At 43.5% G+C, this 21861-nt stretch overlaps 1 protein-coding gene across 4 annotated transcripts in view; it reads left to right on the forward strand.

Moving 5' to 3' along the window:
• The window catches only part of MMEL1 (membrane metalloendopeptidase like 1), a 54975-nt gene extending 33384 nt beyond the window's left edge, over positions 1–21591 (forward strand). For all 4 annotated transcript variants that reach the window (XM_044996068.1, XM_044996067.1, XM_044996064.1 and 1 more), the window contains 13 exons: positions 2031–2167; positions 2757–2850; positions 4281–4409; positions 5170–5268; positions 6483–6566; positions 6897–7000; positions 10005–10063; positions 12298–12417; positions 13530–13663; positions 15111–15176; positions 17808–17903; positions 18683–18759; positions 19853–21591. In XM_044996068.1, the coding sequence (XP_044852003.1) occupies positions 2031–2167; positions 2757–2850; positions 4281–4409; positions 5170–5268; positions 6483–6566; positions 6897–7000; positions 10005–10063; positions 12298–12417; positions 13530–13663; positions 15111–15176; positions 17808–17903; positions 18683–18759; positions 19853–19952 (1299 nt within the window). In that variant the 3' untranslated portion in view covers positions 19953–21591. The remainder of the gene's footprint in view (positions 1–2030; positions 2168–2756; positions 2851–4280; positions 4410–5169; positions 5269–6482; positions 6567–6896; positions 7001–10004; positions 10064–12297; positions 12418–13529; positions 13664–15110; positions 15177–17807; positions 17904–18682; positions 18760–19852) is intronic.
• Positions 21592–21861: the final 270 nt, after the last annotated feature.

Below are 21861 nucleotides of genomic sequence, written 5' to 3' on the forward strand. Positions count from 1 at the left end.
CCATTTGATTTGCATCACAAACTTATCTTGTAACTACTGAGAAATTCCTATGCCCAAATCAAGCACATACAATATCTGATACTGAAATTCAAGTCAGCCAAGTCAGCGACCCATCACTGGCCAGTGGCAGTCAGTCTGGCTGATGTCAGTACATGTGTCAATGGGTTATTATTATCTGTGTAAACAGTGAAGGATGGTGCCTAATATAAATTGCCCATTCTGGAGCCAGGAACTCCACTTTCCCAGAGTGTAAATTACATCTTTTTTCCTACAGGAGAAAGGGTCCTAGATCCATAGCTACCACCGTAACTTGCCCTCCCGTTGCTGACACAACACAGCTCCCAACCTATCAGAAGGTGCAGCTGCACATAACATGAATAGCAGGGCTATTACTGGGACTTTGTGGCCTTTAGAAACTGTGCCAAAACATTCATGTTTTTTCTACTAACCATGGGGAAAAGCCATTGACAAATGACTCTGGAAGGCTGGCGACCTGTGTCATCTGGCCCTTTTGTCCAATGATAGAACTCACCAGCTTATGAGCTGTGACCAGCATGGACACTGTCCGTACTTTCCCACCTTCTAGCAGCTGAAAGTGTATTTCAACCCACCCACCCCATAGGAAACAGGGGTTCCATAAGAAGCTATGAGCCTCAGGCTTTCATCTTTTTCCAGCAACTCCAGGAGTTCACTTCCTGGGTCATTGAGAAGATTTGCCTTCACCCACTGGTGTGACACTATGCATTCCCGTGTCTCTCAAAGCTGCTACTTTAACCCCATTCAAAATACACCAAACCTACTTTTTCCCCCACTGTTAGTTAGCTTAGCGTGCTGCTTTGGCGTCGGAGAACAACCACCTACTCTCCTTTCAATATTACAATTATACTCACCGTTACCATTCCTCTGTTCAAGTATATCTATACCAGTCTTTAACATCTCTATGTCTACTGGTCCCCTGGCTTTCTCATTTCCCTGTTTATTTTTGATGACTCTCTCTGTGGGACCTGGTGGTGGTCGGTCACTCAAGGCCCTTTGGAGTGACAGGGATGTAGTTTCCCCTCTGTTCCACTATTTTGGGGCCTCCTGCTAAAACGACATCCATCCAGACTTGTAGTGCTCTTCACCCCCACCCTGGAAACAACAGTTGTGGGTATTGCCTTTGTCCTCTTTTGGGAAGTTGGGATGGTCTCGCTTCCACAGAGATCTCTACTGGGTGGATTGGAGTGGCCTGCTTCCATCATGATGGGGTGCCCTGAGTACCCCTTTGCTAGCCCTGATCTCCATCTTAGACTTGTCTTCAATTCTCCAGTCTCATCCCAGCTGGTTGGTGCCACAAATGGATTTTCTTTTTAAACTGGTGCTACTTCCTCGTCTGTCTCTGACTCACCAACAACAGATGCCTCTTGCATGACATTAAGTTCTGCCGCTTTTCCTCATGCCTCACTTGCACTTTGTGCTGTTTATCGCTTTCCTAGCCAGTTACAATGTTCAATGGCTCCAACAACGCTTCATCTGTGACTGAATTATCTTGGAGATAGGGCAACATCACAGTCTGAATTTTCCTATTCTGCAGCCCAGGAGACTGAATGGAGGAGCATATTTTGCACCCGGAGCAGGCGGAAAGATCCCAGCTCTAGCAGGGCTTGTTGGATCCACACTTAAAGCAGCAAAGGAATCAGATGCAGGCTTATGGCATACTTAAAAATCTGTGCCTATATATGATGCAATAAAATATGACAGGCTCTTGCTTTTGGTTCCACTGATACCTAAGAGATTTTCTGTCTTCTACAGCCAATGCAACTAGGCGCTATTTACAAATATTACAACACAAGTTACAGCAGGGCCCTTAGTGTTGCTGGACAAGTAAGGAGACAGTTCTATAGGCAGGAATCCTCTCTATTGAATATGCCCTGCTGCTAGCCCCAGAGTGCCTAGTCCCAGGTAGCGCAGTGAGAGGAGGCAGGACTCCATTGTCATAGGTATAAAGAAAAGCTTGGAATCGGTGTGTCTGCCTCTCTCTGCCCTCACAGGAGTTTAACTGGACTCTCTTCATCCAAGGCATCATGTCTTCAGTAAACGTTCAGATCCACCTGGATGAGGAGGTAGTTGTGTACGGTGCGCCCTACCTGCAGGAGCTCAAAGCGATTATCTCCAACTACTCAGCAAGGTAAAGGTACTGGGAAAGAACTGGGGCTAAGGTAGAAGAGATGGGGCGTCATCTGGTGCTCAAATGGGCCAAAGTGGAAATAAGGAGGATTTTCTTCCTGGCTACACCACAGACTCCCTGGTGAAATTATGTCACATTTCTGGGTACTCCATGCTATAAATTAGGGATAACAACCTTACAGGGGTCGTGGAAGGCAACAGTCATTGAAGTGTGGGAGGGTCTCAGCCTCTAATTGACTAGTGTCATAGAAAAGAAACAAGAGGGTGTGCTTTAGCTCACGTTACATTCTAAAAGGAGAAATAGGTGGAAATTAGAAACATACTCCCCAAAGAGCACCAGGGAATGGGGTGGTGTGGAGTGATACTGATGGTCTGGCTCCTCTATGCATGTTGTGCACTCTGGATGCTTCTGCAGTTAATCAGCTGAGCTAAATAAGAGCAGCCACAATGCTCCCCATAGGTGTTGCAAGAAACTTGGCAGCCATTGCTAGCCCTGTCCTCTGCATTCAGACTAAAGCTTGCCCTTTGACTATCTGCAATAGAGTGGCCCATTGCATGACCTTAAACTCCACTTTGCTTTCTACCCACAGCACCATCCAGAACTACCTAGTCTGGCGACTGGTGACTGACAGGGTCAGCAGCTTGAGTCGGCGTTTCAAGGACGCCCGGGCCAACTACCGAAAGGTAACCCCTCCCCTGCCAAAGAGTCCATTCAGCTGTGACATCATTCTGCATTAGTGGTCTTGAACCCATCAGCATCAGGACATCATGATCCTAGACAAAGGGCAGCCAGTCCATATCTGCACAATGGACTTTAACCAAATCAACATTCTAACCTCTGCTTTGAGTGAAAGGTTGGCTCAGTGTGTGAAGTTTAAACTCAGATCCAAACACTGCCAGAGTCTGGAGATGTTAACATCTGGAGTTCAGGGGCAGGCCCATCCCTAGTGTTGTCATCTAGGTCTGTTCTTTTTTGAGTTAAGGTTGCTGGCTGGATGCCCAGACATGAAAAGTGCAAAGCAAAGCTGAATGAACTACTAAGATGTTTCAGCTTCTTTCAGCCCCACAGGGAAATGGGTTCTGCATCTCTTTGGACCTGCATGTGAGGATGGTCCAACATACAAATCCCATCACGTCACTAGGAATAAGAGAACCAGATCAAATAAACTAAACACCAGATTTAGTATTAGACTCAAGATGGGAACTTAAATGAGCCTTTTATGGACATTCAAAATGCCATGGGAAACTCTGGGTCAATCTGAACTCCACAGGCTCAGGGCTTCCAGGTAGATCTTTCTTGGAGACCATTTGACATTAGCCCATCACTAGTGACAACTCTTCCAACAGACCATTTGTTTGAACCACCTTTGCAGGAGGGCAGGAACCCTCCCTGAGAGGCCTTCACCTCCTATAGATTGCAAAGCCCAGGGGTTCTCAACCTTTTTCTCTCTTAGCTCGCCCCTAACATGTATAAAAACTCCACCACCCACCTGTGCCACAACAACTAGTGTTTCTGCATATGAGAGCGAGGTCTGGGGTTAGGGGGAGCAAGCAGGGCGATTGCCTGGGTCCCCATGCTACAAGGGGCCCCGGGAAGCTAAGTTGCTTAGGTTTTGGCTTCAGCTCCAGGCTCCAGCCCCACATGGCGGGGTGTTGGCTTTTCTGCCCTGGGCCCTAGCAAGTTTAATGCCAACCCTTTTGACCGAGCCCCTAAAACCTGCTCGTGGTCCCAGATCCCTGGTTGAGAACAGCTGGTAAAGCCACTTCATGTAGGAACAGGGGTGGGTATCATGCTTAGCTACCATGGTGAGGGACGCCACAGAAATGCCTTAGGCAGACAGAGAGATGGAGAGAGAGATGAGCCATGAAATGACAGCGTGGTGGGACAGACAATGAACAGTACCCATACCACCCCCTAATAATGTCCTGTGCACAACGGATCAATGGAAGGAAGACCAGAGCTTCCAGAGAAATAAAGCTAAAGTGTGAGGGGACAGAAGCTGAACAGAGGAGGTCCTCTCTCTTTGATTAGACCTCTTGCCCTTTAACAACTTGGCGTGGGGCTGAGGGGAAGGTACAAAGGCAGAATTGATCCCCCTGCATTTCTCTTCCAGGCACTTTATGGGACAACACTGGAAGAGGCCCGTTGGCGGGAATGCGTGAGTTACGTCAACAACAACATGGAGAACGCAGTGGGAGCGCTGTATGTCAGGGAGACATTTGCTGGTGAGAGCAAGAGGATGGTATGTAGTTTACCTTTCATGCTATCATAAGCCCACAATTCCCGTGGATCTCCTCATCCCCCACCTCCACTCCCACCCCAAACCTGGGGCCTAATATCTTTTAAATATGTACATAGTGCAGAGCTTTAACGTAACTTGGGGGAGACAGACAGGATGGGAGTTTCATTGTTCCTAAGGCAGAGGATTATGGGCTCTCTCTTCTGAGAGGGATTTCACCTTCTGCAGATAGTCAGCCACTTTCTGACAGCATACCAGCAGGCCCCAGATCCTCTCTTTGTTTTGTCGGGAAATACTGAAGACTGTCAGCCAGCAGGCCAGTGGTAAAGCTGAGTACAGACCCCAGAGTGCCAGTGTTCCAGTCTAGTGCATTATCCACTAGGCCAGACAGCTCAGATGGGTCAAGCTATGTGATTTGTGACTTTCCACATGCTTTGCCTCCCAATGGTATCCCAGCATGCTTAGCTGCTGAGCACGATACCGATCTCTTGCCTGCTTTTCAGCTCCTCCAGTTCATGTCTCCCACAGTTCAGCCAAGTCAGGAGACACACATAACCGAATCTTGGGAACTGTGCTAATCAGCCAGCAGGTAGCAGACACAGGGGACTCATTTATGGTGTATATTTAAATGTGGAACGCCATGTACTATCACAAAGCATTTGAGGAGATTATTCTTCATTAGGAGCCTGCTATCTCTCTAGAAGTGGTGGAGGAGAAAAAAATAGTATGTCACTGATTAATTTCTTACTTGTCTCTATTTTAGGTCCGAGACTTAATAGACAAAATCCGGGAAGTGTTCATTGAGACACTCGATGAATTGCAGTGGATGGATGAAACATCAAAAGAGAAAGCTCGTGAAAAGGTCAGAAATAATAAGAAACCTCAAATATCCTGTGCGGGAATATCAGAAAATCGTGTCAAATTTTGCAAGACTTATTTTCCATCCCTTAAAAAAGGAGCAAGAGAGAGAGAGAAATAAAAATCCACTTTCACAGTTGTTTGTAATTTTCTCCAGGATATTGCTTTTGATCCTTTATTTATTTAGCTTTCAAACATTTTTTATTTCCAAACAAACTATAATAGAATCTAATGTAATGTATCCCATAAAAATGGTAAGCCAAAGAAACCCAAACAAACTACAAGTTACCTAAAAGAGCCAAATTGGTAAAACCAATTAAAAAGAAATATATTAGTAATAAACTTCCAAAAGATTAGGCCACGTTTCCTTAAATTCTTCCTGGGTATGAATCAAATGAAGAGCATCCTTTTTGATGCAGGTCAATGCATTATTCCACAATATGAAGGTATTCAGATGGTTCCCAAATGGAAACTTGCCTATTAAAAAATTCTTTCTGCTCAGTAATGTTGCCTCCTTTCAAAAAGCATTTGGGTCACTCTATTCCGCATTGCAAAAGGCTGTGCTTCTTCAGCAATGGGGTGTTTGAGGATTTTCATAGCAAAGAGCCCCATGTCCCGTGCTGTCTCTGAGGGAGTCAGATGTAGCAGAAGCTGACATGTTTAAATAATGCAGCCATGTGTTCATATGGAATGAGGAAGCAGAAGGAACCCTGTGTTCATTTCATATCTTGTCGGACTATTGACTTCAGTGGTGTTGCATGAATTGGATCTGGAGCCAATTGCTGTTGAAGTCAATGGGAATCATTCATGGATGGTGGATCAAGCCTTTAGGGCCCTTCAGTGGAACTTGGATCCAGGCCATAAATGAGGACAGAATGTATCCCATGGAGATTCAATGTTAAAATGATCATTGAATCCCACTCCAGTCCACACTGAAGTCACTTTCCTCTGAATTCAGGAAGCCCTATATAAGCGCACCAAATGCTTGTACCCAAGCCCATCACCCCTGAACAACACTTGCACACATTCTCAATACTTACATCAAATACACTCTTTGTTGGCTCATCATATGAATATTGACTAGGCTGAATTCACCCCAGGTTTAACACCACTGAAACTAGTGGACCAACACCAGTAATGAATTTGATCCATTGTCTGCAGCAATCCAGATTTTTTTTTGACTATTGTGAGACCATTGTGGACTTTCTTTTCTTGTAGGCAATGGCAATTAAAGAACAAATTGGCTACCCAGACTATATTTTGGAAGATCAGAATGAAAAACTGGATCAGGAATATGCAAATGTAAGTATGCGGCACGTACCTGAACAGGGTTAATACAAAAGTGTAAACATACTGCATTGCTATTTACAACATTAAATGCCTGTGTTACTGTCACCCCCGGGTGCCCCGGTCAGGCCTAAGGCCCCATTGTGCTAGATTCTGTATACCACATGCAAAGACCTAGTCCTTGCCCCCGAACAGCTCACTGTTTAAGAAAGAGCTGGCCATCTGTTTCTATATGATGTATAACCACAGGACAAATATTTCATAGCAACATCCCATAGGCGGTGGTTAAAGGAAATTCTCCATTAAAAGAAACTTGCTAATACGCTGGGATTTGTATTTCTTCAGTTAAACTTCAGTGAGCACAAGTATTTTGAAAACAGCCTGGAGAACCTGAGGGCTGGAGCCCAGAAGAGCTTGAAAAAACTTCGAGAGAGAGTTGACCAAGATATGTGAGTGTCCAGACTGCCTGGCTATATAAGCACCCGAAATCCTGGAATAATGGTTAGGGCCCACCCTGGCGCTACAGTGGTGGCATTGCCCTAATCCACTCATATCAGCTCATTACGAATACTTTTGTCTAAGAATGGGGCATCTGAGGGAATTGAACAAAGAGCTCTTTGTCTGCCTCTAGTGGTAATGTACGTTACAGTGGCTACATGGGATCATTCAGACCTTTTGGAATCTCAGTTTAATCCTTCACAGAACCACTTTGCACACTATTATATTACCATGGAGCGACTTATCACAAACACTGGGACTGATCTTCTTGGCAGGGGAGCAATGGGGCTGGGCCAGTGTGTACCTTGGAAAGCGAATACATTGAAAGGAGGTAAAAACCATGGCTTAAAATAGCCTTTCAGAGTCCAGTTCCCAACACATCTGGGCTTTGTAGCTGTTTAGATCCGGATCCAGAACTGAACTTTTAAGCTCAGGCCCATCTTTAAGTAAGATAATTTATTGCTATGGAGGATGAAGCAATTAAATATCAGCATTTTCACCCCGACTATTAGAAATGTTAATTTAGTCGTATGAAAATGTAATTTTTACTGTATCAGTGTCATGGCGACAGGGCTGGCTGCACCTCTAACCCCTTCTCTGGCCTCTCTGAGTCCACCCCCGCAAGTGTCAGGCCTCAGGCCTTTACCTCTCTGAGGTGGAGTCTGACAATTCCCCCCTTTTGGGGCTGGGTCCTGAGCGCAAGCCCTCCAGTCTATTGAATGTGCTGCAAGGCCCTGCAAGACCACTGGGTTCATGTACCTGCAATTCTTCCCTTTGGGAGCTTAGAACCAGCAACGAATACAGGGACCTAAAACAACCTTCCTTAAAACAGGCGCATTGCTTCTTTGACAACAAGAACAAAGCAGAACGTAAGAGAAAAGGATTTTAAAACAGTAAAACCCAGTAGCTAGAGTCTAACCATCCTCCTCTTGGGGACCCCGATAGGTCTAACTTCCCCCTTGGTCCCCCAGCCTCTGGAGTCTGGGTTCACCTTAGCTCTCCCTCCCGGTTCTTGAGGGCCTGTCTAGGAATCCAGCCCACAGTTTTTGTTCTGTCGGCTCCCATGCTTGCCCAAAACCAGTCCGGTGAGGGCCACCGTGGGACAGAGCCAGAGCGTCCAAGTGAATGGCCCAGGCATTGTTTCTCTGCGTTTGCTGGGAAGGGTCTATCTGGTTCCTCCTCGCCCCTGCTTTGGGTGTGCATTTCCTGACCATCCTGCTACTGAATTAATTCAATACGCGCATAACATTAACCCCTCCCACACACACACAACAATTAGACACACAGAGAACATACAGCATTCATAAACTGTTACAGGCAGCTCCAAATCCATTACACGTGGCAAGGCAAGCTGCTGTTGAGTAAGGAGCATCGGCCTGTAACATTAGCCTGCAGCATGAGTGGTTTTGCTGGTTACGGGCAGCTGCAAGAAAGCCAACAACTGATTGGTTGTTTACATGCTAGCGGGCCTCCATGGAGCAGGAGGATGTTCCCAAGACAAAAGAAAGGCAGACGCAAACTCCAAAATGCATTTGATTAACACCTCTGTTTATATAACACAAAATACGCTGTTAACAAAGGGTTGGTCTGGGATCTTGCTTCTATTGAAGCCAGCGAGAATTTGGCCGTGAACTTCCATGGAAGCAGGCTCAAGCCTAAAATCATTATTTTTTCATAAACAATGATATTAAGGACTTTGTGTTAGAATAGTGCAGCCAAAAGCCATTTGGTTCAGATTAAGGTGTGGAATAAGTGCCCTGCTGTCAGTGCCTTGCACTGCAGCCATTTTATTTTCATTTAATATGCAGAATATACCTACTAAAGCCTGTGTAGGTTACAGTATCTATCACTCACAGATTGGTATTTTGGGAATTGGGATGTATTAAGCAATGGAAAAGTCAGATCATTTGATCGAAAGCCCATTGGACTTAAAGGGAGCTTTTTTTCACTGACTTAATGAGCTTTGGTTCAGGCCTTCTTTGTGTGGTAATTTGTTAGTGTGTGGAGTTAAGTCTTTCATTTTTCGTGTATGATTTGTAGACTTCCATCGAAGTCCCCTTGCAGGCTTGGAAGATTTTCCCAATAAGCCATAAAACCACTTATCACTTTAGATCATTAACAGTCCATTGTTTAAAGACCCAAATTGAAGATGATTTTATAACTAATATCTTATTCATCATCGTATCAACTACTTATCACAGTCGGACGGAATGCCTATGTTCACATCCTGGAAGTGTCCCTTTGTAGAGTAAAAGGGAAGGTTTGTTATTACAAGTCTCTTGGCTAGTCACCTGTTCATTTCATGACGCAGTGAGGTCTCTCTGGGAGATGCTATGAAACCATATTGTGATGTAGTCATTCATTATAGACTGAGGAGGGACTGGGAGCTATTCCAAAATCATATACTTCAAACAAGAATTCCTTATCAAAATTAGTACTCACTATTTATGAAAAATCGGTTTCACAATATAGATGGTAGTATGTCCGGTTCTACATTTGTAATGATTTACTCTCTGACTGTTCTAATTAAACATTTTCAATAGACAAACTTCGTCCCAGTTCTCAGTGTGGGTAAAATCCATTCTGCTGCCCTAAACTTCCCCTCTACATTTTTATTTAGATGTTGTATTCTTCATTTCCTGTCTCAAACTGTTAAACGTCAGTATTATGAACTGTTAAACAGCTACCACATTCCACCCCAGAGGTGGCTGCTTAGCAATAGCGAGCAAAATGACACCTGGCTTTGATCTGGGATCCTTTAGGCTGAATGGTGTCATATAAACAAAAGAGCGTTATCGTTTTCCAGTTTGAGTGTCCTTGCTGAACCATTCCCAATTGCTTTCTTCTCCTCCACCCCTCCCATTTCATATGCAGCTAGTGCTTTCTGAAGGAGATTAACTCAATAAAGAGAATGCTTATAAAAATGACTATATCTTTACGTACTGTTCTTTCTAGATGGATCATTGGTGCTGCAGTGGTCAACGCATTCTATTCCCCCAACCGAAATCAGATAGGTAGGTTTCAAACCATTTTGACTGTGCAGTGGAATTTAAGAATAATTTGTGTGAGAAGCAATGCATGTTAGCAGTGCCATGTGGTTGCCCATATGCAGCCCAGATTGAACATTTGTAGCACTCCTGGTGCAAGGTGAATGGGCTGGTCTGCTCCAGCCTCTGATTTGCTGATGAATATTCAACTCACTTAAACTTGGCAAAGTTGTTTACATTCCTTCGTTGAAATAGCCTTGTGTTTGACAACCTAGAAAGGAACAGCCACTAAGTGAGTGCCAACTTCAGGGAGTGGTGAGCATTCACCATTTGAGGCTGTTTAATGTCTCCGCATGCCTGGGAAACTTAAGCGATGCTCCCGGCTTTGCTGTTTGTGCAGATGGCACTGAAATTATTTTTATGAGACACACAAGACTGAAGAAACTTGCCTCAGCTAATGGGACATCAGACTCATGAGAGCTTCCAGATCTGTAAAAGCTGTGACTAAAACATCCTTCATTGGATTGGGCCCATATGGGATGCTAAGAAGACCCAACTCCTCCTACAAATACTCCTGCTTCCCCCCTTCCACACACTCCCTGGCCACTAAAACCAAGGCTCATTGTATCTAGGGTCCAGAGCAAACGTACCTCCTGAGTTCTGGTTTGATTTTTCACAGTGTTAAAATTTCTGCTCCTGAATGGGAACTGGTTGCCTTTCCTCTCCTAGTGAATGGTCTGGGTACACAATGATCTTTCTTTACAGACAAAGGGCTTTGCATCTCCCTACACACATTTTTGCAATGTGTTTTTTTCACATTTTTCACTTATTAGAAGGCATCTTATTAAAATGACCCATTCTAGAATGACCCATTTGCAGCATTCATTCCTTCTTGAAGGTCACATGCGTCTCCTCTTCAACGCGTGGAAGGAAGAATAAACCCGACTGCCGATATATTCGGTTTTTGTGTGTAGTGTGGAGGAGGCTAGAGCTATTTTTTCCAAGGCTGTCATCCAAAGTACAGTTGATACACAGTAGTAATTCCTCTGGAGTATGCTTTAAACATTAAGCCTCAGTGTTATTTGTAGGCCGCATATGGTGGTTAACCTTTCTCTTAACAAAAATAAAGCAATAAAATATCCATTAGCTGCCCCATAAAATGGCTTCATGCTACAAACTGAACATAGTTCATTGGGACAGCAAAGAGGAAAAAATGTACAGGTGAGCCAGTAGTCACATGTAATCGTAACCCAGGGTGCTTGGTGCGTCTTTGAGTCAGATCTGTTGCCTTTAATGACAAATACAAAATGTTAACTACCTCTGTGCCAGCCCCATAAAATTTAATACAACTGTGGGTGAGGGAGTCAGGGTGAGGGTCCATTCTGCCTCTTGGATAATTTGAAGGATTTTCAGTTCTGTTCTGATTAAAACCATTTTTTTTCTAATGAAGTATTGCCATCTATATTAAATAGCCTTTTTCCCCCAATAACTTTTTTTTTTTTTTGCAAACACTTGTTGGAATTGTAGACACTTTTTGTACTTCATGAAAAAAAATCTGGACTTTTTCAATATTTTCTCTACATTTCATCAAAGATGTTATTGCAATTTTTTGTTTTGTTGACCCCAAACCTGCTTTTGTTAAATTTTCCAAAAAACAACCTGCAAAAACCGATGACCCCTGCAAATGGAGCCGTTCTGAACATTTCAAAATGAAATCAGTTTTGAAGTGTTTGTGTGAAAATAGGTTTCATTTTGTGACCTGTTCTAGTTCGGACTGTTAACTCTCTCATGATGACATTAGGAGCAGACCAAGCCAGATTGATCTTCAGATCTGAGGCTTGGGCTCAGCTTGTCAGCTTAGGGGGGTGGGGGAATTATCGTTCAGCTTGTAACCTAAACAGTTCTTTGCTTGATTCCCTAAAAGGGAATAGATAAGGAGATTCTACTGTGTAATTCTAAGTCTCTTTTCTAATTATAACTGCACTTTAATGTACAAGATATAGAAGACTAAAGAAGCAGAGCTGGAAGGGAAATTATGCTGGGTTCTCAAATGGGAGATTTTATAGTTACAGATTTACTACATTTATCATTTAAGAACGACTCCTTGCACATGATCATCCTCAATGTGTTATAAGATGCATAAAGCAAGTGGCATAAACAGAGGAAACATTTCCTGCTTGATCTGCTGCCAAAGGCTGACCCATCTACAGAGCACACACAGATGAAATTATCTGAACCTCTCTCTCTCTCTCATTTTGCAGTGTTTCCTGCTGGAATCCTTCAGCCTCCCTTCTTTAGCAAACATCAGCCACAGGCACTAAACTTTGGAGGGATTGGGATGGTAATTGGACATGAAATTACTCATGGTTTTGATGACAATGGTAAGAAGAGGCTAAAAAATTATTTAAGCAAAATCTTTCTTTTATAATTCCATCGATCACACAGTAAAAAACTAGATGTGGGTGGTAATAGTCTATCCGCTCTGACTGCTGTGACTGAAACACACACACGATGTAATAACAATACTACAGATGTGTGATTTGGGGTGAATGATCCTGGAACCGATCAGGGGAAATGAGGGTAATGAATTTAAAGAATTGAATTAAATTAATGGCAATACACCAGAAAACCTGTTACTTTTATAGCAGTGAAGTATCAGAAACGCTGTCAGTACTAGCCTGTGTGCTGCCTTTCAAAGTAAAATGAAATCTGTGAAACGCATTCTGGTGGCAGCACAGTGACAGAGTCCTGACCCATTTGTTAAAAAATCATTGATTTTGTCGTTATCATTGACAGGGGCCTAAAATGGTTTTGAACCTTGAGACTCAATTCTGCTGCTTCTTTTAAAAATAATAATGATCAATAATTCTTTATACATCGGCTTTATGGAATGTGGCTTTTACTTCTATGGGCTCTATATAATTTACACATAAAACACTTGCTGTAGCTGTCTGGATACAGGGTCCATATTGAGCAAGAGGTGTGCTCTGAGCAACAGGAACAGACACCAGAATCTTGGTCTTGGTTTGCTCCCTCTGTGGCTTTGGCAAAGTCACTTTGACCCTCAGGTTCCTCATTTGTCAGTTGCAGAGAGCACTTTCCGTATTTGCACCGGGGTTGCAAGGATTTAGTGGCTAATTAGGAATATTATTATTTGTATCACAGACATGCATCAGAGCTGTAATCAGGATCACGGCCATATTGTGCTGGATATTGTGCATTCTCATAGTAAGAGACAGTCTCTAGCCCTAAGAACTGATGCTCAAAATAGAGAAGATACAAGTGGGTGTAAAACACACCAAAGGGAGGCAGGCAGGAGACAAGGGTACTAGGGAAAGGAAACATGTTTAGAAGTTGCTCTGGTTAGACTGCTAAATGTAGCTATAGGAACTGTGTCCCAATATTTAAAGCTGGGAATCAGTCAGGGTCTCTGGATACACAGATCATTGCACCCTGAAACAGTCTCTCCTCCATTCTTTGCTTTCATGAACAGGAAGAAATTTTGACAAAGATGGAAATATGTTTGATTGGTGGAGCAATTTCTCAGCCATGCATTTCAAAGACCAGTCACGCTGCATGGTTTATCAGTATGGAAACTACACATGGGAGCTGGCTGGAGGACAGAACGTGAGTACACTCCACAGGATAGAGATTGGGTAGGATGCCTTGATGAATTAATTTAGCAGATGGGAAAGCAACTAGTTTGATAGCAATAGAGTCTTAAGCACTTGATCTAAACTCTACTCTAGGGTTTGAAGCTAGGTCTCTAGAGGTAAAACCACCCCCGTCTTAACTTTCTTGTTTTCTTCCAAAACTCCCAACGCTGAACCAGCCCAGAGAATTAGGGAAGCAAAGAGAAGACACAGAGTCCTTCTTGATAACAAGAAAAGCTTGGTTCCTACTTCCCCAGTTGTAGGAGTTCATTAGTTTTGTTTCCTCATTTCTAATTTGATCAGGGGGAGTTAAAAAGGAGCAGGCAAGTTTAAAGAGAGGGGTAGAACAGAGGAATAGGTAAAATATTTTTTCATTTTCCCCAAATCTGCTCAGAAGATCTCTCTAAACGCATTCAGGTCTAAGGTAGTTTTGGTGATAGAACCTAGAAACAGTGAATGAGCAGAACCCACTAAGAGAGAAAAGCGCCAGGTCCCTCCAGACAAAGTCAAATCCTAGCTCTAGACCTTCCCTCACCACACCCCCATCTTACACTGCCTCAGCTGCCTTTGGGCTGACCTTTTTATAACCCTCCATCCCCCACAATGCTTTGCAGAGCGGGCAAACAAACCAAACTCAAATACAGGGTTTTGCTTTAAAAGGAGGGTTTCCCTTTTAAATACAGCAACTGTTAACCCCCCAAACGCATCAAAAGGCAGAAAACTAAAAACAGAGCAAAAATAAAAAGCTGCTGTTCTGCGAATCAGCACATTTCCCCTCCCCCCAGCTGCGCCTGCCCCGCCCCTCTGAGCCCATGCCAGGTGCATGCCTTTAAAAGCAGGTCCCTAAATCCCATTTATACCAAAATGGAAAAAAATCCTCAGGGCTGGAGATTGTCAGTGGTGGATTGTGTTGCTCTGTCAGGGTGAGGGGTGTCCTAGAAATACTGTGGAGATGGTGCTTCCTAACCTGGGCTACTAGGCTCGTCTAGCAGGGCCATGGGCTGTAATGGAGGCAACAGGACCCTAATGAATTGGGTTCAGAGCTGCTTCTGCTGCAAGAGCCTGGCAAGCTCTTAGGGCACAACTTGACATACTCCACCCCCCTTTATACACAAAAGGGCTTGTCCCACCCTGAACTGCCCTGGCTGACGGAGACTCTACCCCCCAATAGCCTGTTTGCTGTGATTTTCCTAACCCTTTTCCAACTCTGGTGGACCCTGTACACTCTGTCCTGCTGCCTCTGTAACATTCAGTATTATTCCCTTTCAGTCTCTTTTTCTCCTCCACCATGGTGTGGTGTTGCTTCCACCCCAGAGGTGGCTGCACATCAGCGGGGAGCATAGTGTTTCTGTTTCAACTTGTGAAATGCTTTTGGAGTGACAGACATTCCACACAGTAAGCAAACAATTGCTCTGTTACAGGTCAGTGGAATAAGCACCCTGGGAGAGAATATTGCAGACAATGGAGGAGTCCGACAGGCTTACAAGGTAGCTCCTTAAAATATTGCGAGTCGGTTTTTGCATGAAAGCCAGAAATTGGCCAAAGCCAAATGTGTTTATTTTCCTGAGGATGTGTTGGGAGCTACAGGCATCACTCCTGGGACTGAGAGGTGAAGTTTAATACCCTACCCAGGTAAAGTGCCCTGTGTCATAGGGAATTCAGGGAATGCCAATGCATAAGACGGTTCAAATGCCCCGAATAGGCTCTATGCAGGCCCACCCTAATGCCCATGTGGATCCAATCACAAGATCCAGAGTGACCACAGCCATCCTCATTATCATCTGTAGTGCCTAGGCCTGAACCACAGACCGCCGCCCCCCCCCCCGGGCTCAGTGCCGTGCAAACAGCTCAGGTGAGCAAGCAGTGTGGTAATAAATAGGCAGAGAAAAGGGTGAAAGAACCTGCCTCGTGCCAAAGCCCATCGGACTGAGATTCTTGCTTCAACTTCAATCAGCTTGTCAAATGGTATCTGTCACATGGCAACAGAGCTTTCGTTGCTTAGCAACGTGATTTGATGATGATGATTTTTAAAGCACAGTAACCTTTTTTTTTTCCCCTCCCCAGTTTACTTTTCTTGCACTTTTCCTCCTGGAACTAAAGCCATGTGTCAGGTGTGATAGGGGAGACATCACAGCATTGATAGAAACATTGCATCACTATCGAGAAATACGGATCATATCTGTATACAATCTCTGCCCCCAAATTCACAATAGAATCCAGCCCGAGTTGCCTCTGTTACTGCCCTTGCAAGTTTTAAAGACAGTGACACACTGAAGTTTCCTCCATCTTGTTGCTATTTATTTCGCATGCTCCTCTGGAGCAGATTGAAAATGGCCCTCAATATAGTCTATATATCAACAGCAGCCTGCCCCTTCCCAAGAGACGTGTTCTCAATCCTGTAAGTTATTTTCAGAGCAAGAGAAGGCACGTTTGACATTCCAGGGGATTCCCATCCCACTGAGAGTGGGGCAATTCACCTAGCCTGTCCACCTTCTTTAGACACACTAGATATCCCGCTGTACATCTCACTCGCTGTCCTGCAACAGCCAGGAGATGTGCCACTCCAGACGCAGAAGAGACCTCCTGCATCTGTGCCCCTCCTGCTTCTACACACATTGGCTGCAGATATGAGTACTGTAGTCAGCAGTCTGAATGCTCCTTCCACGTGGAGAAAGTGTGGGATTGAGAAATGTAGTTACTGACATGAAACAGTTCTAAAGTTGTGGTAACTGTGATCTACCTGTATCCCTATTAAAGGGATGGTGGGTGGAGATATGGGGTCAGAGTTAAGGATGTTTGTGTAACCTTGCCTCTGCATTCCTTGATTTTTCAAAAAGATAAATATTCTGACTATCTGGGAAGCCTTTAAAATTAAACATTAACTTTGCTGTAGAACACATTGGAAATATGGGAAACAGAGTGGCATGGTGGTAGTTAATGGCCCCTACAGTTCAATCTTCTGAGATTCTTTGCTATGAAACTTGTATTTTCACTGTTCACACTACCTTTAAAGCCTTTTGTTTGGGAATATCTATGTGAGTGAGAGGATATGGTAATAAAATGTTCAGATTTAACTGGCATGAGACACATTAAATTGTCTTCATTATGTCAATGGACCTAAAAAAAGAAAATTGGCCAATTAGCATGCAACAGTAACAGGTAATGGATTTAACTTTGTTCAGGGTTATTATCTGCTATTTTATGAGCAGTTACCTGAAGAGAGAAAGACAAAAGTGAGGAGGAAATTTAACTAGCTGCTTTCCTTTTCCTTCCATGGTCATACGGAAAACTCCCAGACAATCTGCTGCTATCCTTGTATTTCAAACCACAATCAAGTGCATGCAGTCTAAGTTGATTGCTTTGAGCTACATCTGCATTATCAGATGAATTTTTGTCAGGGCTTTTCAGAACAGTAGCATGTGTCCTACGTTGCCATTCTTGTTTGCTATGCAACGTGTGGTGAATCCCTGCTCCAGCAGAGTGCTGCACCGTACTGTGCCACCTTTCTGGAGACTCCCAGCAGAGCTCCTGATAATTCATGATAATTAAAAATAAGTCTTTTTAAGGTTAGAGATGTTAACCCAAGTGGGCTGCCCAAATTCAGAGCCAAGTAATTACATATGATGATCTAAAATCCCACCTGCAGTTCCATTTGGAGTTATTTTTTAAGAACATAAGAGCAGCCATACTGGGTCAGACCAAAGGTCCATCAAGTTCAGTATCCTGTCTTCTGACAGTGGCCAGGGCCAGGTGCCCCAGACAGAATGAACAGAACTGGTAATCATCAGGTTTTTCTTGTTTCCTCAACAGTTAATGCGCAGCAACACTCCAGAAACTGTTTCGGCCCAGAGGTGGCTGCTGATGTGCAAAGTGATCTCGCTGTGTTTATATATATAAATCTAAAGTTTACAAAGCCCGTTAGGATGGAAGGCTCTTTATGAGAATAGATACAAATCGCTGCTTTCTAATAAAAACAATTACTAAAGTGTCCAAGGTAAAAGTTAGCGGGACCATGCCTTTTTAGGCAGGATTTACCCTATCCGAACAGTGACATTCAGAGTAGCCATCATGTCTGAATGGGGAGGCCTCTTGCTAAATGAACCTGTGATCATTTATAGGCCTATTTAAAATGGCTGGAACGCAAAGGGAAGGAGCCAAAGTTACCAGGACTCGACCTGACTCACAAACAACTTTTCTTTCTGAACTTTGCCCAGGTAGGAACCCATTGGCTTTTGCCGAGAGTTGCATGAAAATATAAACTGGATTATAACGTGCTGAAGCTTATGGACAAAGAATGTGTCCAAATGCTCTTGAGCCTCGCCACCCTGAGGAAACACCCTCCTATGGACAGGGCTTGTCAGCAAAGGGTCCTCTGACCCAACGCTGAAGATGACTTAACTATTAGCATAGGTAGGGCAAAACTGTTTTCAGCACCTTCACAACAAGAGCATGATCGACACCTGGGGGAACATGGCGTAGTGAAGAGGGGGCTTTGGAGAAAACTGACTCCCCATGTCAGGAGGTTTCTAGAGGACAATCCATGGTGTTAATATCTCTGGGGCCTCTCAAGGGCTTGATATCTTGAGTGAAATCCTGGCTTCATTGAAGTCAATGGCAAAACTCCTATTAACTTCAATGAGGGCAGGATTTCAGCAGTTGCAACTCCATAAATCAGGGGTTCTCAAATTGGGGGATCTGGATCCCGCAGGGGGTCATGAGGTTATTACATGGGGGGGTCATGAGCTGTCAGCCTTCACCCCACCCTGCTTTGCCTCCAGTATTTATAATGGTGTTAAATATATTTAAAAAATGTATTTAATGTTTGGGGGGGAGGGGAGGTCACACTCAGAGGCTTGCTATATGAAATGGGTCACCAGTACAAAAGTCTGAGAACCCCGATCTACATCAGTGGAGCTGCACTCACTTCCACAGCTTGGCCTGCTAAATTACCCTACTATTGATCCATGAGTTTTTAATCCTCTTCTTTGCGTAGGTGTGGTGTGGTTCCTACAGACCTGAGTACGCCAGCCAGTCTATAAAGACAGATGTTCACAGCCCTTTGAAATACAGGTGAGTCGTAAGGACTTGGGCTAGTACTGTATAACCTATTTCACCCCCTCACTGCAATGTGTCAGGAGAGAACATGCTTAAGCTGTTTTACACAGCTAGCAACTGCTTGCTAATGCTTCAACACAATCAAACTGGATTAACCCCCTCCAGGCAAATTTCTGCCAGAATTCCACCACCTTAGACACACCTGAAAAGAAACCCACTCCCGTATTGAGCCCAGGGAACTTGGCCACACTGAGAAGCAGTACGCACCTTATCTGCATCCCACCCAGAACCCGCCATGGAGGAGCACAAAGAAACGTGCCAGGGATTAGGCAATGCAGCAATACACCAGCCTGCAAAACTCATGCTATTACTTCTTCAATTAGTCCCCAGCCATTGTTTTTAAAGTCTGACTCTCCACCTGAAAGAATAATTCTATTGCGTCATTTCACTGGATTGTCTTCAAGCTGGGTTTAAAACAAGCAAACTCACTCTTGTCTGTATAACTGCACATCAAGGGAAAGGGGGGGGGTGTATGTGTACACACACACATGTATATCTTTGAGGAAGAATCCTGTAAGTAAAGGAGGTAAGGAAGAGTAACTTAAAAAATGCCATGCAGGCACAAGTGTCTACCCACATCATCCTCATTGCCGGAGCAGGACCTGTGTCTAGACTGTACCCAGTGGCAGTGCTTGACAGTGGCTGGCTGCTCTTTGCAGGCATCTGAGGGCCATCCTTCTGCTTCATGGAGTTTGTTTCAGTGGCTGGGCTCCCTTTGGCCTCAGCACTAGTTGTGCCACTGAGGATGCTGCATCTAGCCTTATACCTACATCCTGCAACAATCCACCTGCCCAGACCCACTGGTTCCGTGCGGGATCAAAAGCCTGCCAGCACGAACCCGACTGCAGAATCATAGCCTGAGACTGTATAAGCCATCTGGGGTAGAGACCATCTCTTAGTGTATGTGCCCAGCACGATGAGGACCTGACTGAGACCTCCAGCCCTGATTCTCTCAAGGACATGCTTATGTTCTTTTCTGCACCATGTCCTCTGCATGCTCCCAATGTATAAATAAACCCCTTCCTTTTTTCTCCCTTGTGTTGTCTAGGGTGATGGGATCCTTGCAAAACTTTGAAGCTTTCTCTGAAGCATTCCACTGTAAGAAGGGCACAGCCATGCACCCTGTCGAGAAATGCAGAGTGTGGTAGCCAAAACAAACAATGATGCTGATGATAATAATGCTTTGACTGCACAGTCTAAAAACTGAACTCGTGTGGCTACCTGCTGAACAGTTCTAGCCAGTGACGTGCCTGATGTTTTCCTGTGCAGCTACTGTAGTCAGAATTAAAGAAGCTACAGCTGTCGGGCTTTTGTGGTTCGGCGGGAACGTACGCAGGCATCTCGCAATGTTGTCTGATTGGGCTGGATTGAAAGCGACAGTACGCTTCAGGAGAAAAATGACTGTTTCAAATGACATCCTGACTGTTAAGATACCACATCAGGGTTACAAAGACTAGCTCTTTAAAAAATAAAAGCCGCTCTATTTTTCAGTGAGGAATATTCATTTTAGTATGTCGTACAACTAACGAAGCCTTTCGCGATTCAGTAAGCCTGGCTGACTTTTCACGGAGTTAATTATTTTTCAATATTCTGATTCAGTTTCTAGTGCACTTCTCCCAAACCCAAGGGTAAAGCTAGTTAACTTATGTGCTGTCCACGTAACACTGTCTGCTCACACCTCCATGACTGCTTTGTTGTAAGAGATTGTAATTTGTCTTGATATTTTACAAGGTGAGCTGTATGTTCAAATACCTGCTAGCTGCTGAGTTCAAGCAAAGCTGAACCACTGTTTTTGCACTTCTTGTTTTGCTCTACCGGGCAAGTTTAACATGATCTCAACTCAAGGAGACGTAAAGAACTTTTAAAAGAGGAGATTCCCTAGCATTGCCAAGGTCAGAATTACATGGGTCTCTTCCTCCCTGCAGAAATATATTTAAGAGGATGCTTATTCTTCCATTAAGGGTAAATATTTAGAATATTTTAGTGGCAAAAGCTTGTTGCTTAGTGTAAACAGCAAAACATTTACACAGGGAAACAATTATCTATTTTTAATCCTGGGCTTTTTTATTTTGCTATAGTCTGCTTTTAAAGATTGGATGTCATTACACTTTAAAAATGCACAAGTCTTGTTAATTTTTATATAAATAAAACTTGTACTGCAGTAAATTGTTCAGGCATTTATCTGTAGAAACAGGTCTGGATTGCTTTCTTCCATGAACGCTAAAATTTCAGAGTAACTAGTACTGAAATGGTCAATCCTTTATATTGGACTTAAACATTTTCAGTGAAGAATGTTTATTTTTGGTATATGTACCACTGGAAAGCAGGATACCTCTTATTCTTCATAATTTAACATTTGGTATTCGTTATCTCAACAGATGTCAAACCAAGTTATTAAAGCATTTAGTCTCTATGTAATGCATAATTAAGAAAAGATTAATTTTATTTTTATGGAATGTGACTTACAACCAGTGTCAGTAGCATTTTGCTAAGAGTTCTATTTTGTGGTTGAGTGTCCATCTAGCAAGCAAGTTACATTAGCAAAATAAATTAATCCCATCACCCCTTTTAAAAAAAAAAATCTTAGTACAATCTTCAAATTTAAAGTCATTGAGTTAAAAACAAAAGATGCTGGAATTCACTTCATTAAATCAGCACTAATTACCAGTAGCAGCTTTATACTAGAGAGAAGTGTCTAGTTGTCACTGAGCTATTTTACTATTTGACAGTAATAGTGTGTTCTTAACAAATTAAGTCTGGATAATATTTGCATATACATGTAATACATGGAGGATTCTCTGCAACTTGAGGTCTTCAAACCACAATTTGAGGACTTCAATAACTCAGACATAGGTTAGGGGGTTGTTAGAAGTGGATGGGTGAGATTCTGTGGCCTGCATTGTGCAGGAGGTCAGACTAGATTATCATAATGGTCCCTTCTGACCTTGAACTTCATTTTGCCAGGAGAAGATAATAGACTTTATCTACAAATTGAGAGCATCTACTACAGCAGAGAACCCCTAAGTCATTTAGTTTGAATTTCTAGATTAGAAGAGT

Source organism: Mauremys mutica, chromosome 21 (assembly GCF_020497125.1).
Source record: "Mauremys mutica isolate MM-2020 ecotype Southern chromosome 21, ASM2049712v1, whole genome shotgun sequence".
NCBI classification, from domain to species: Eukaryota; Metazoa; Chordata; order Testudines; family Geoemydidae; genus Mauremys; species Mauremys mutica.